Here is a 16,078-nt window from a genome sequence, read left to right as displayed (position 1 = left end):
TGTTAGTACTATTCCTGAAAGTAATTTTATGTGTATATACGTGGGGGTGTGTGATACTCAAGTCAGATACAGATTTTGCAGGAGCTTATTTTCAATGTGCTGTGATGACATATAAAATGTTTCCTATATAGATTCATACAACAAAAACTAGAGAGAGCTACTCCAGCTGAACGACAGATGGTATTTAATGAAATTCTACAAGCAGCCTATCAATTAATGACAGATGTTTTTGGAAACTATGTTATACAGAAATTTTTTGAGGTAAGCACATATACATATTTGTACATCCAACTATATTGCTGAATGCGTAGAAAAGTTCAGAAAGTTGGGTAAGAGTCATTTTCATATAAAAATATATGCACTTGGGAAAAAATATTTTGCAAAGTATGTATCTGACAAAGATTTCATATCCAGAATATATAAAGAACTCCTAAAACTCAACAAGAGGAAGACAACTCTATTAAAAAATGGACAGGAGAGGGGTACCTGGGTTGCCCAGTTGGTTGAGCATCTGACTTGGGCTCAGGTCATAATCTCGCGGTTTGTGAGTTTGAGCCCCACATTGGGCTCCATGCTGTTAACTTCATTCCCGCTTTGGATCCTCTGTCCCCCTTCCTCTGCCCGTACAGAGAGAGCTTGTACTCTCTCAAAGATAAACATTAAAATAATGTAACAGACAGGAGGAGCACCTGGCTGGCTCAGTTGGTGGAGCACGTGACTCTTGATCTCAGGGTTGTGGGTTTGAGCCCCATGTATAGAGATTACTTTCAAAAAAAAAACAAAAAAGAAAAGAAAAAACAAAAAAGAAAAAGGACAGAGGACCTGAATAGACATTTCTCCTCAGAAGATATACATGTAGCCAAGAAGCACATGAAAAGAAGCTCAACATCCTTAGTCATTAGGGAAACGCAGATCAAAACCACAGTGAGATTCTACGCTACATCTACTAGGATGGCTTTAGAGGGCCGAGGGGAATAACAAATGTTGGTGGAGATTTGGAGAAATTGGAACCTCATACGTTGTTGGTAGTAATGTAAAATGGTGCAGCTGTTGTGAAAAAGCTTGGCAGTTCCTTCAAACTTTTCTTTTTCTGAGAGAGAGCACGTGTGAGCAGGGAAAGGGACAGAGGGAGAGAGAGAATCCCATGCAGGCTCCATGCCCAGTGGAGGTGGCATGAGGCTCAGTCTCATGACCTTGAGATCATGACTTGAGCCCAAATGAAGAGCTGGACACTTACCCACCTGAGCCACCCAGGCACCTCGGCAGTTCCTTAAAAAAAAAAACTAAACATAAAAATTACCTTACAACCCAGCAATTCCACTCCTGTATACCCAAAAGAATTGAAAACAAGGACTCAAACACCATTTGTTTCCGCATTATTCACAGTAGCCAAAAGGTGGAAACAACCTATATGTCCAACAGATGAATGGATAAATGTGGTATATGCATACAATAAGAATGTTATTCAGCCATGAGGAATAAAGTTCTGTTACATGCTACATCATGGATGAAGCTAAGTAAAATAAGCCAGATGTAAAAGGACAAACATCATAGTGTTTTTCTTATATGAGATAGCTAGAACAGCCAAATTGATAGGGGCATAAAGTAGATTAGGGTTTTCCAGGTGCTGAGGGGGGGTGGGGGAGTGGGGGGGGGTTACTGCTTAATGTATGCAGTGTTTCTGTTTGAGGCAACGGGAATGATTTGGAAACAGTTTGTAGTGATAATTGCACAACATTGTGAATTAATGCCATTGAATTATGCACTTAAAAATGGTTAAAATGGGGCGCCTGGGTGGCGCAGTCGGTTAAGCGTCCAACTTCAGCCAGGTCACGATCTCACGGTCCGTGAGTTCGAGCCCCACGTCAGGCTCTGGGCTGATGGCTCAGAGCCTGGAGCCTGTTTCTGATTCTGTGTCTCCCTCTCTCTCTCTGCCCCTCCCCCATTCATGCTCTGTCTCTCTCTGTCCCAAAAAATAAACGTTGAAAAAAAAAATGGTTAAAATGACATTTTATGCTATATATTTTATCACAAAAATATTTTTAAAATATATGGGCCTACTTTAAATGAGAAGTTTAGTAGTAATCTGATTAATATTTGAAAATATAAAGCATTGAGAGTAAATCTTAGATGAAGAAATTAGTGATAATAGTATAGTCTTTGTTTACATTTGTTAGATGTGTCATGTGTTTTGTATTTTATCTAATTTTCAGTTTACAACTAAGTATCTCTATTTTAGTTTTACTTAAGTTTGCTCCACAGTTACATCAGAATATAGTTTGTCTGAATGTAATTTGGTCTGAATGCATGGTCAGAAGTTCATTACGTTAAAGATGAGGGGATTTTATTTGTTTAAAATGAAATGTAATGCTGTTTACTTTAAAAGAATTACAGGTGATTAATATATTAGTAAAAAGGAAATTTTAGATAATGAGATTTAACCCCCCCATAAAAGTAATGCAGTTATTTCAGGCAGTTCTGGATTTATCTTAATTAGCTTTTACCTAAGTCCTCTTCCCTACATGATTACAAATTGTGATATTTTAAAAATAGAATGAATAGGCCGCAAACAGTGGGTTATTCAGGTTTAGCAAAATTAATATAATGGTTATTTTTATTAATACTGATTTCTTTTTTATCAGTTTGGGAGTTTGGATCAAAAATTAGCTCTCGCCACTCGTATTCGTGGGCATGTTCTGCCTTTAGCCTTGCAGATGTATGGCTGTCGTGTTATCCAGAAAGCTCTGGAGTCTATTTCATCTGACCAGCAGGTAATTGTAAGTTAAGACAAACTTTTTGTATTTTATTCAGTTTTTAAATTATTACTTTATATTTCCCCAATTAGAATAAAATACTTTAAATAATCTGTCTCAAACAGTACGTTTTAATTACATATTATACTATAGATCTTTGATCTGTCTGTCCTCTTCATTCTCTTCAACATCTCTTCATCTTTAAATGAAGGTAATTTGAGGGCCTGCTGTGTGGGAAGCAAAATGCTACACTTGCTTATTTGATTCCCTGTAGTATCAGGAATACCTTTATTGTTTCCAAAATGTATTTGGATTGTACCACTTCTTTTTTTTTTTTAAACTTTTTTTAAATGTTTGTTTATTTTTGAGAGAGAGACAGAGACAGACACAGAATCCAAAGCAGGCTCCAGTCTCTGAGCTGTCCGAGCCCGTCGCAGGGCTCAAACCTATGAACTGGGAGATCATGACCTGAGCTGAAGTCGGACACTTAACCAACTGTGCCACCCAGGCGCCCCAGATTGTACTACATTTATAACCACAAGAATAAAATTTTCCTTTTTCAATACAGTGCTTTTTTTTTTTTTTTAAATTCCAGTTCACATAAAAACATAACGCTTCACAATTTGTGTGTCATCCTTGCACAGAGGCTATACTAGTCGTTGTACCATTCCACTTTTTTTTTTTTTTTTTTTTAATGTTTGTGTTTGAGAGAGAGCATGAGTTGGGCAGGAGCAGAGAGAAAGGGAGACACAGAATCTGAAGCCAGCTCCAAACTCTGAGCTGTCAGCATAGAGCCTGATGTGGGGTTCGAACTCATGAATCATGAGATCATGACCTGAGCTGAAGTTGGATGCTTAACCAACTGAGCCACTCAGGTGCCCCTGTACCATTCCACTTTTTTTTTTTTTTTTTAATTTTAATGTTTATTCATATTTGAGAGAGAGAGAGTGTGAAAGTGAGCACAGGGGAGAGGCAGACACAGAATCTGAACTGGGCTCCAGGCTCTGAGCTGTCAGCATAGAGCCCGACATGGGGCTCAAATTCAGAAGCTGTGAGATCATGACCTGAGCTGGAGTTGAATGCTTAACTGATTGAGCCACCCAGGTGCCCCACCATTCCACTTTTAGTGTATATGCTGCTGAAGCAAGCACAGGTAAAAAAACTTTGTTTTGTTTTTTCCATAAATCATGAATAAGACATTTTAATGAGAAAAAAAAATCTTAATCTTATGTTTCTATTCTAAGACACTCAAAACTAGTTTTCCCTGCCTATCCTTTTTTTTTTTTTTTTTACTTTTTTTTTTTTTTTTTTAACGTTTATTTATTTTTTGAGAGACAGAGAGGGACAGAGCATGAGCGGGGAAGGGGCAGGGAGAGAGGGAGTCACAGAATCCAAAGCAGGCTTCAGTCTCTGAGCTGTCAGCACAGAGCCCAACCCGGGGCTTGAACTCATGAGCCGTGAGATCATGACCTGAGCCGAAGTTGGACATTTAACCGACTGAGCCACCCAGGCACCCCTCTGCCTGTCCCTTTTAGCTGCAACTTTATTTATAACATGCAAGAAAGACCAGTTTAAAGATTTTTTTTTTAAAGCTTAAACCTTTTTTTTTTTTTTTTAAAAAAGGTTAAACAACCAGGCTAGCAAAAAAGTGCTCAATACATACTTTCCTTATATCAAACAAGCTAATATTTTAGTACAGTGTAACTATACAAAATGTATAAAATAGAGATATGTTCACAAAGGAAACACTATAGGCTCAGAACAGATTTGAAAAAACATGCTATTCTCATTGGTTATAGTAACTCTAAAATGATTGTAATGTTGAATCGGACTTAGTTTACAAAAAAGTCACACACAAAATATATATGTATATGTACATATGTATATATATAAAGTCCCCAAGAACTATGGTTCCTGTAAAATACTAATAGCCAGGTACTAGTGTATAAATTTGAAGTTCTGGGGTTCCTGGGTGGCTCAGTCGGTTAAGCATCCAACTTCGGCTCAGGTCATGATCTCATGGTCCGTGAGTTCAAGCCCCGCGTCGGGCTGTGTGCTGACAGCTTGGAGCCTGAAGCCCGCTTCAGATTCTGTGTCTCCGTCTCTCTCTGCCCCTCCCCCATCCATGCTCTGTCTCTCTCTGTCTCAAAAATAAATAAACATTAAAAAAAATTTAAAAATAAGGGGCGCCTGGGTGGCGCAGTCGGTTAAGCATCTGACTTCAGCCAGGTCACGATCTCGCGGTCCGTGAGTTCGAGCCCCGCGTCAGGCTCTGGGCTGATGGCTCGGAGCCTGGAGCCTGTTTCCGATTCTGTGTCTCCCTCTCTCTCTGCCCCTCCCCCGTTCATGCTCTGTCTCTGTCCCAAAAATAAATAAAAAACGTTGAAAAAAAAAATTAAAAAAAAAATTAAAAAATAAAATAAAATGTGAAGTTCTGACATTGTATTCATTTTTAGGAAATAAAAGAAAATCCAGAACCATTTTCATTACTGTTGAAAGTCAGATATGCTAATAAGTAACTTAGCTATGGCCACTGTCAACTATGTACAGCTATATTTAAATTGAGCGGACAAGTGGATACAAAGCTTGTCAACTGGGGACTGGCACAGTTAAGAGAACTGTATTGGGTCTAGGAGAGGTCTGAGGACGTGAAACCACCCATCTACATAATTCACATTTCTGCCCCAGCATTACTCTCCCCCATAAGGTTTCACAAAATGCCAGTGCCCAGGAGGAATCATAATGCTGCAAGGTAAGAGTTTCCCCAGACTTCTTTGATGTTGGCCTGTAGGAGAATATTAAGCATGCGTCAGCTAAACAAAGCAGTCAACCCACCCATCTGGAAAACTGTGGTGCACGGTTTCCTTCCATTCTGGTTGTACTAGAAAGTACTCCAGTTTTTAAATGGAGCCAGATTTATATGTTAGCTCTGTAAAATATTGAGCTACTGTAGCAGCAAATATGAAAGTACAGAAACAAAACCAGTTTTATTTAAAAATTTATTTCTGTGACCTTAAAACAATCTTTTCCTTCTTATCTGTTTCCTGTAACCAGACATCAATTTCTTCAAAGGATAAAAAAGTTAAAGCCAGTTGCATTCTATATGCCAATTAGAAATTATACACATAAAGTTCTTAAAACTTTCATTCAATAGGAAATTAACCTAAGAATTCTGTTAACAAGATTCACGATTCTTTAAAGAGAAAAGAGAACACCTGTAAATGGGAATATATCAAATTTTTGGATGGAAGAAGTCTTATTTTAAATCAAAAAAGGACTGATGTAATTCCAATCATACTCTGGGAATCTTTTGGTAATTCATCAAAATAATTTTTAAAATTATTTGAAATAGACAAGAATATTAAGAGTTTGAGAGTAAATGCTGATCTGCTAGATTTTTGAAAATAAATTGTGAAGCATCACTAATTAGTGTGGGTTTCACGTGAAATTAAGCAGACCTTAGGAATTAAATTTATAACCCTAAATAGATCACTATTTTCTATATAACTAGCTTATGTATTACAATGACACATAGAGTAAAGGAAATAATTATTTCTTTAAAGGTATCAGTAATTAGTAAATTTGGAAAGAGATCAGCTTTGATTCTCCACCCACATATATTATTGTATAATCAATCCCAGAATTAAAAACAGTCATAACATGTATGGATGAATATGTTTGTATGTGTGCATTAATCACACCATTGAAAATTTGTGAGAAAATAGCATTACTCTGGAGGAAATCCTGAGTTTTAGAATAATTGAAGATATGTCACAATGGAACAAGATGAACAGATTTTGATTATTGTAGATGCTTACACAAATGCTTGATCCTAAGTCTCAAACTGGTATAGATAAAGATATTTTGGGGGCGCCTGGGTGGCGCAGTCGGTTAAGCGTCCGACTTCAGCCAGGTCACGATCTTGCAGTCCGTGAGTTCGAGCCCCGCGTCAGGCTCTGGGCTGATGGCTCAGAGCCTGGATCCTGTTTCTGATTCTGTGTCTCCCTCTCTCTCTGACCCTCCCCCGTTCATGCTCTGTCTCTCCCTGTCCCAAAAATAAATAAACGTTGAAAAAAAAAATTTTTTTTTTAAAGATATTTTGGGCATGCCAGGGTGGCTCAGTTGGTTGAGCTTTCAACTTCTGCTCAGGTCATGATCTCGCTGTGCCCTGTGATGGGCTCTATTATGACAGCTCAGAGCCTGGAGCCTGCTTCGGATTCTGTGTCTCCCTCTCCCTTTCTCTCCCCCTCCCTTGCTATCCTCTGTCTTTCTCTCTCTCAGAAATGAATAAATGTTAAAAAAATTTTTTTTAAAATAAAGATATTTTAAAGAATGAGATCTTGTCAATTGCAGTAACATGGATCAACCTAGAGGGTATTATACTAAGTGAAATCAGTCAGAGAAAGGACAAATACTGAACCTATGATTCCAGTTATATGTGGAATCTGATAAACAGAACAACAGACTCTCAACTACAGAGAACAAGTTCTTGTGTGGATAGCAGGATGGGGAGGCAATAGGTGAAAGGGATTAAGAAGTATAAACTTCCGGTTATAAAATTTAAGTCACAGAGATGAAAAGTGCACCATAGGGATTATAGTCAATAATGTAATAGCGTTGTATGGTGACTATACCTTATTGTGGTGCACATTGTGTAATGTGTATGATTGTTTAATCACTGTTGCACACCTGAAACTAATATAACGTTGGTTACACTTAATAAGTAAATAATAAAGACTTTAAATGTCTTTAATACTTGAAAATATAAAGCACTGGGAATAAGCCTTAGAGAAACCTGTTAATGGTATTGTTTGGATTGTAAACTAAGTAACATTTTGTTATTTAGTTTATAGTTAAACATCTGTGTTGTATTTTGGCTTAACAGAATTTCTCTACAGTTATTCAGTAGGTAGTAGGTAGCTGGGAGTTCTTTGGGTGAGAAAGATTGTAAATGTGAAAACCTTACAAGTAAGCAAAGAAATACACATGAAAGTGTCATTTTTCCTGGTTAAATGAACAAAAATCTAAAACTTCCCAAAGATTTGTCCCTGAAGAAAGTATCACATAATAAAGAAAAGTTATATAAATGAGTTCTTTAATATAAGCTCATTAAAAAAAGAATTAAAATGTCTGATTTCTTCCTATCATTGAGATAATATGTGAAAGTCACATAGCCCTTAAGTGCTCAATTCCTTACCCTTTCCCATGCACTTAATAGACTCGTGTAGGTATTAAAAATTATTTGAAGGAAAGGGAGTGCTAAGCAGAGAAAAAGTATAGAATTTGGAATTATTTGTATATGTATATTATAGTCAGCTGAGAAAGTTGTGTGGAAGGTATACAAAGTGAAGAAAGTCATTTAAATATGGCAGGTTCAGGATCCCTAGGTTATTTTTTAACAAGTGTCATTTACATTGCAGTCCTACGAAATGTTTTGGTAACCATCTCAATTTCTGTTTGGAGGGGCAGGGAGTATGGATTTTAAACTTTGATATCTAAAATATTGCCGACACATTTTTGAGTATACTTTGTACTCTTTCTAATCCTGTTAACGTTTCTTGATGAGGTAATTTTTTAAATGTCATCTTCTCTTTGCAGAGTGAAATGGTAAAGGAGCTAGATGGTCATGTACTCAAATGTGTGAAAGATCAGAATGGAAACCATGTTGTACAAAAATGTATTGAATGTGTTCAGCCACAGTCACTACAGTTCATCATTGATGCTTTCAAAGGACAAGTAAGGTTTATTTTTGTCTTCTAATTAGCAGGGCATTCTTTTAGCATTGGAGTGTTAACACATTTTTCCTAAGTCACAAGATTATAATACCCAGTAATGACAGACAAAAATAGGAGACAAAACTGAATGTACAGTGATTTCTGCCTCTTTAATAGAGTGCGTCAATAGATAGCTTCATTTTTTTGAAGCTGAAATATGTGGAAATAAGAGTTCAGTTGTATTACTTTGTTTTGTTTTTAATTTTTTTTTTTAATCTTTATTTCTGAGCAAGAGAGAGAGTGTTAGCAAGGGAGGGGCAGAGAGAGGGAGACACAGAATTCAAAGCAGGCTTCAGGCTTGGAGCTGTCATCACAGAGGCCAATTCAGGGCTTGCACTCATTATCCGTGAAATCATGACCTGAAGTCAGACACTTAACCGACTGAGCCACCCAGGCACCCCATCAATTGTATTACTTTGGGATCACAGCTATTAGAATTAGAAACCCAACAGTGTTCTCCAGATTTTCGGGGAGAAGTAAAGGAGGGAAGAAGACTTAAGACTGTACAGTAAAACACAGAAAATAAATATCAATTAGTAACTAATACATATCTGGTTAGGTTCCTTTTGATGAAAATATCTGTTAGCTCCTGAATTGAGCACCTCACTTTCCAGTCTTTACCAATAGGATGGTAGTCATATTAGAGGTGACTCCCCACCCTTCTATTTTAGATTAATTCAGCATGTCATCAAAAACCTGTCTGCCTCATAGAACTTTCCAGAAATGCCAGATAAAGTAAATGTATTTCTTGCACTTGTCTTAAGGTGTTTGTACTTTCAACTCATCCTTACGGCTGCAGAGTGATCCAGCGCATCCTCGAGCATTGCACTGCAGAGCAGACTTTACCTATCTTAGAGGAACTCCACCAACATACAGAGCAGTTGGTACAGGTATGAACTCCGTAATAGTTGTCAATGTTTATGTGTTTCTGACAGTGGTTCAGAATATAGGGAAATGTAATTTTTCCTAAATTGACACACTGTAAAAACACACAGTAAGACAAAAAAGCTTGGTGTATTCTCCTGACTATATACTACTGGATCTTTAGAAAAATAGTATCTTTTTAAAGAATAGTCATTATTTTTAAGGGGTGACTTAAGGAAAGTAATTTTTAAACATCTGTACTTAGGATCAGTATGGCAATTACGTTATTCAGCATGTCTTGGAACACGGTCGACCTGAAGACAAAAGCAAAATTGTTTCTGAAATCCGAGGAAAAGTCTTAGCCCTGAGTCAACACAAATTTGCCAGGTATTGCAATATTTTCTAATTCCAAGGGTCAGTTCTTTCAGCTCTTTTATTAGTAAACAAATGCATGTAGAATATGACATTCAAATATAATGTTTCTTTTAGTAGAGGGAAAAAGCACATACAGACTATTCCTTTTATTCTTGAAGACTCCTCATGACAAATCCATCTGCCTATGTATATTCCATTTTTGAAGTCTGTATTCAGAAAATGATTGGTCTCCCCAAACCTGTAAATGCAAATTAGTTTAGTGCTTGTTAATGAAAGTCTCAGACCTTACTGACTTAGTCTCTAGTTTCCTCTTTGTAATTTTAATTTTAAGAGGCATGTAATTACACTTGTGAATATCCAGTATGGGTTCCTCTATAATACTAGTTCTTTTTTTGTTTGTTTGTTTTTGAAAGTAAAGGGTAAGAGAATACCATCTTCACTCTTTTGTCTTCCAATGTGTTAAGCAAGTTCTTTTAAAACCAAGGGAGGGGCGCCTGGGTGGCGCAGTCGGTTAAGCGTCCGACTTCAGCCAGGTCACGATCTCGCGGTCCGTGAGTTCGAGCCCCGCGTCAGGCTCTGGGCTGATGGCTCAGAGCCTGGAGCCTGTTTCCGATTCTGTGTCTCCCTCTCTCTCTGCCCCTCCCCCGTTCATGCTCTGTCTCTCTCTGTCCCAAAAATAAATAAACGTTGAAAAAAAAAAAAAAATTTAAAACCAAGGGAAATTTACTATAAAGGAAAAAGTAACAAAATTTTTTGTGTATATACTTGAATTTTTAGCAATGTAGTAGAAAAGTGTGTTACCCATGCCTCCCGTGCCGAGAGAGCTTTACTGATTGATGAAGTTTGCTGCCAGAATGATGGTGCTCACAGTGCCTTATACACCATGATGAAGGACCAGTATGCCAATTACGTGGTTCAGAAGATGATTGATATGGCTGAACCTGCCCAGAGAAAGATAATCATGCATAAGGTAATACAGCTTATAGCACTTAAAATAGAGGATTCAATTTGTGTGACTTTCAGGATACAATTTTAACTTCCTAGGTTTTTATTTCCTCATGTGATGTAACTGGAGAAAAAAATCTAAAATCAATGGATAACCTTTGACAAATGTAGGTTTGGTGTACCCTTTTATTAAAATTCTTAAAGTAATCTCAATAAAATCAAATTTATTTCTCATCTATTTAACCTGCCTTTAGCATTGCCCATCCCCATCTTATTGAGATATATTTGATTTGCCATGATACATGGGTTGAACATTGATTTTAAAATCTAATTAGGTTTTCTCACTAATGTAATGCAGTTTTCTAAAAAGAATTTGGGTTTTGTTTTTTTTTATCTCTGTCTTCTCTCTAGAATCTAGCTCATAAATTTCCATAGGAAAACTTACTGTTAAAATGAACACTAGATGTGGGGGTTCTGTGTGGCTCATTTGGAAACTTGATTCTGGCTGTGGTCATGATATCACAGTTCATGGGATCCAGCCCTGCATTGGGCTCTGTGCTAACAGCACAGAGCCTGCTTGGGATTATCCCTCTCCCTCTGCCCCTTCCCTGGTCGTACATGTGCTCGCTCGCTCACTCACTCCAAAGAGAAACTTAAAAAAAAAAAAAAAAAACCCCACTGGAAGAAATACTATATATACACTTCACGTTTTTGTAAATTTATTCATTAAGAAACCGGGGACAGATACATAAGTTCTTTGGACCTCTTGTCGTATAGAGAGAAGTAGATCATAATTTTTTTTACCTTTTTAAAATTTAATATTTCTGCTTAAAAGTATATACATAGAAAAATTGTCAGTCTTCTTTTTAACAATTACATTAACCACTATCATCTTTATGACATTTGGATTGTTTCCAGGTTTTTAACTGTCATAAGCAGTGCTGTATGTGAATGTCTTTGCGCGATTAACTGTTTTGTAGGATAAATTCCTAGATGTGGAATTTTGGGGCAAAGTATGTAAACATTTTACATGTTGATAGACACAGCCAGGTTTTGCTTTAAAAAAATCTGTACATGTTTGCACATCTATCCAAGATATAATAAGAATGCCTGTTTTGCCATCATCTCATCAATACCAGTTGTTTATATTTATAAAGTTTTTGCCAGTCTGTGTGGAAGATAATGATATGATTCTAATGAGTAGTTTCATTTACATTTTAAAAACTATTAGTGAGATTTTGAACAATTTAAAATCACACATCACACATCTGATTGCTCATTTATGTCTTTTGCTCTATTTTCCCTATTGAATTTTTGTCTCCAACTTAAGCTAGAAAATTCATCAACTTTTAAAGAACTCAATAATTCACTAGTGATGCTTCCCTTGCTATGTTTGGAGCCCCGTCTACTATTTGCATATGTAACAGTTTAGAAGTAGTGGTTTGTTTATTCATTGGACAGTTTTGAGAGTATAATTGGAGAGATTGAGTAGGATGAACTACTTTTGAAAACAACTTTTCTTTAAAGGATTTGTATATTAAAATTCCAGTTATTCTTTCTAAGTCACCCAGATTTAGGAGTGCTTTTTTAAGAAGCCAGAAACCAAAGTCACTTAGATTTACTAAGCAGATTATTTATTTTTCAGATTCGACCTCACATTACTACTTTGCGCAAATACACATATGGGAAGCATATACTGGCCAAGTTGGAAAAATATTATTTGAAAAATAGCCCAGATCTAGGGCCTATTGGAGGACCACCAAATGGAATGCTGTAAAGGAAAGAGAAAGAAGATGATGTAACCATGTGAAAAGAATGTTTCTTTTGTGAATTATCAAAACACAACTCAACTATGAATCTTCAAATTTTTTTTTAAAGCAAAACTATTTATTGACTTTATTCATCCATTTGTAAATTTTTTAAGGTTCTTGTGTATATTTGGGGGGTGGGGGTGGTGAATTATAAATTATATTCAGCCCTGAGTGGAGACCTATCAGATTGGATTGCTGGCAAAGCACAGAATGCCTGTATATGATGTAACTATCAAAAAAAAAGCTGTCACATATTTTGTAAATTTTTACCTTGTAAAGTCACAAAAAATAGTTTTTAAAGGAAAAAGTACAGTATTCTTTTAATAAACTGGCTTGCAGTCTGGTAGGTCTACGGACCCCATAGCACAACAGGTTTATAGAGATGTATATAGAAATATAGTCCTTATTTTTTTTTTTTTGCCCTTTGTGTGAAGCCTTTTATAACCAATTAACAATCAACTGCATAAATATTATTAATATTTTAAAAAGAAAGTTAAGTTGTATTTTGGTAATTCACAAACTATCATGCAAATAAAATCTCCGCAAGTAAGTTAAGAATTAAATGATTTGAGATGAAAGAACTTACATTATTTACAATGGATATGGTTTTAATACAAATACTGCCCTAAAATGTCTCTGGCAATGTACAGAAGTATTGTATATACTTACATATGTAATTGTTGTAAGAGGTAAGAAAAAAAATCATGGTGACACTTCCATTCAGTTAAGTGCACTAAATGAAAAGTTAAGTCCCATTTTAACTTTTCAGTTTGGTTTGCAATCTGAGAAAGAGTAGAAATTTGTATATTGTTTTGCTTATAGGATTACAAGGACATGTTGAGGAAGTGTTGAGCTTTATTTTGCTTTTTCATAGTAGACTTTGCAAAAGTAGGAACCAGATAGAGGTGAAAAGGGGCCACTGAAAAGTGAATTTGATAGCTCAACATTTAAGCATGACTACATATTCAGATAGCTTTTTTTGCTTCCTATAAATATATGCATTGTGTGTGTAGTAATAGATGTAAGTTTACACTTTAAAAGCAAATCTTGTTTCAATGTTTATTATAAAAGCCTTGCTAATTTAGTAGTGATGCTTTCCTTGGTTGTACAGGTGTACATTTGTAAACCTTCATGCTGTAAATGGAATTTGTTTTATCTCTTTGGGAAACATTTGCATTTTAGTGTACATTTATGTCCCTGCCCTATTTGACCTGGCATATAGTGTTGTATAATGTAAATTTATTTCTCCAAATCGAGAGTGATTTTTTAAAAATTTTTTATCTTTATATGGTTTCAGAAGTATGAACCAGCTTTCTTTTTATTATTGTGGGAAACATTTTCTTTTATAACATAGTTGTTGACTCTGTTAATATGGACATACTAGGATTTGGATCACTTTCAAGAAGTCAGGGTATTGTGCATAATAGAAAGTATTGGACTGAGATTTTTGGTTACCATGGAGGCCAATGCTTTTTCCATCTTATTAAATGTGATGTGACTTTTTTCTTTGTACAGAAGAGTACTGTATTTTTGAATAGCCTATTCCCAAGTAAGAGCAAATCTGTATGATAACATTTTTTTCTCTGGACATAGGACATAACAGTAACATGATGTACATTTACAAGCGGCCTTATGTACATTTCCCAACAATCTTTTTAAGGCAAAATTGTGACCATATGTGTATAATTAAAATCGTTTTTAATCCTTTGCCTATGAAAATATTTTGGAAAAAAAAACTTGCTTTGTATATTCAGTTTCTGAAAGATAAAGAAAGTGCTTTGTATTTTGTTGAAGTCAGTATTTTGTATAAAACCATTTATGTTGACCCACTTCTGTTTAGTGCTGACAACTAATGAACCATGCTATCTCTTTTGATTGAACATGTAAAGGATTTTTTTATTAGAAGTCTGCAGAAGAAAAGCATTCTTCTGAGCACAATATTGAATATAAAGGTTTTATCACTTAGCTGTTCTTATCATGAACCTAAAAATAATGGCATAAAGTTTGGGGTGCCAGGCATACTTTTTCATGTTTGACTTTGAGTTATTCTAGTTTTCTAACCCAACATTCCATGTTGAGTCCATTAAATCCAACCACTTGTCACTGTCCCCTCTCATAGTCCTACTGGTTCATCAGCATGTCCCAGTCAACAGTGGCAGTGCTTCCCCCCCCCCCCCGCCCCCCCATACAAAGCTTCTCTTTTCCTGTCCTACTTTGTTTTGCCAGCCTCAGAGTGTCTTGGCCCTGTGTCGAACTTTTGCTCCCAGTATCCACTCACAGTCGTGAGCTGATCATGATCCAAATCGTCCTTGTTGGAGATTGATAGTGACTTTCCTGGATTTGCACAGTTGAATTCCTGGCTTTCCTTTGTCCTGCAAACTTAGAAAGTCTTGGGGATAGCTGGGAAACTGAACCTTCTTCTTGGGGTTTTGATGTTCCCATGTATCCCAGTGTTGACAACCCAATCTTCCCAATACTTTTGGGGCCTATTCTAGAAAAATATCTGTTATTCTAGAAATTTTACAGTCTGCCATTTTGGTGCCCACCTCTCTGATTCCACCATTTAATAAGTTGGCATGGAGTTTTGCTAAACTCTGACATTTCAGAATAAAGAAACTTTAATTGGGCAGAACCACTTAGACTTCACTCTTGAGTGTCTCCTTTTGATAATGGATTGTTTCTGGACCAGTTTGTCTAAGTCCTGGCTCTTCTTGGTTCATATGAAATAATGTTATCTTCACTTTGTATATTATGTATAAATTAGAAAATGAAAAATGTGTGAATAACATTGTATGAAATAAACCTGGTCTTGTGTTTTTCTCTAGATAAAATACCCTTCTGTACCTCAATTATAATTCAGATTGCCCATTCAAGTTTACTCTGATTTAAGGAAAAGAAAATATTTTTATCCCATGGATGCTAATCTGGGGCTACTGATTACTCTGATGATATTCGTGTCTTTGATTAGTATTCAGGATCTCTAATTACATAGAGTGATTACACACTTCATAGGATGAAACTTTTAGCCTGTTTACTTGATAAAATGATACTTCTCCAAGGTTGTTTTCAGGATTAAATTAAATCACTTATCTTTACCTATAGGTGTTTGTTTCCTTTCCACATGAACTTTTAGAAACAGTGTTGTTTAAAGGAGAAGTGCAGTTTGCGTTCAGGCATGGATTTGGAATTTACCTGGTGATTCATAAACTTTGTGAACTTGTGTGTGTGTTAACTGATCTAAGGCTCAATGCCACATCTGTACCATGGGTAGTACTACTTAGGTCACTGATTTTAAGAATTGAGAATATCTTAAATAGATACATAGAACCCAATTCTCAACTAATGCTAATACTATTTCCATTCCCCTCTCCCTTCTGTAGCTGTTTATTTTAAGCCATACAGATAATTTGATAGAATCCAGAGCGGAGGTCTACATAAAAATACATGGGAAAAGGAATTTTCATCATACACATTGTGCCAGTTTTAATTGTATCTTCGTCTGGTTCTGTTCTGAGCTGAAAGCAATCCTTCTGGAATTGTTGGCCTATCCCACATC

General features: G+C 36.1%; 1 protein-coding gene across 12 annotated transcripts in view; it reads left to right on the top strand.

The window, feature by feature from the left end:
• The window catches only part of PUM2 (pumilio RNA binding family member 2), a 100,971-nt gene extending 85,350 nt beyond the window's left edge, over positions 1–15,621 (top strand). For 8 of the 12 annotated variants that reach the window (XM_086700086.1, XM_086700087.1, XM_025927439.2 and 5 more), the window contains 7 exons: positions 132–261; positions 2,643–2,777; positions 8,352–8,489; positions 9,292–9,417; positions 9,657–9,778; positions 10,544–10,736; positions 12,357–15,621. In XM_086700086.1, the coding sequence (XP_086556212.1) occupies positions 132–261; positions 2,643–2,777; positions 8,352–8,489; positions 9,292–9,417; positions 9,657–9,778; positions 10,544–10,736; positions 12,357–12,488 (976 nt within the window). In that variant the 3' untranslated portion in view covers positions 12,489–15,621. The remainder of the gene's footprint in view (positions 1–131; positions 262–2,642; positions 2,778–8,351; positions 8,490–9,291; positions 9,418–9,656; positions 9,779–10,543; positions 10,737–12,356) is intronic. The other 4 variants (XM_025927440.2, XM_025927438.2, XM_086700089.1 and 1 more) reach the window with 1 other exon arrangement.
• Positions 15,622–16,078: the final 457 nt, after the last annotated feature.

The sequence above is a fragment of the Puma concolor genome, chromosome A3 (genome assembly GCF_028749965.1).
Source record: "Puma concolor isolate L17-30 chromosome A3, mPumCon1.1.hap2, whole genome shotgun sequence".
Lineage (NCBI taxonomy): Eukaryota > Metazoa > Chordata > Mammalia > Carnivora > Felidae > Puma > Puma concolor.
The sequence above is the reverse complement of the archived record's forward strand: the minus strand, read 5'-3'. Positions and strand labels throughout refer to the sequence as shown.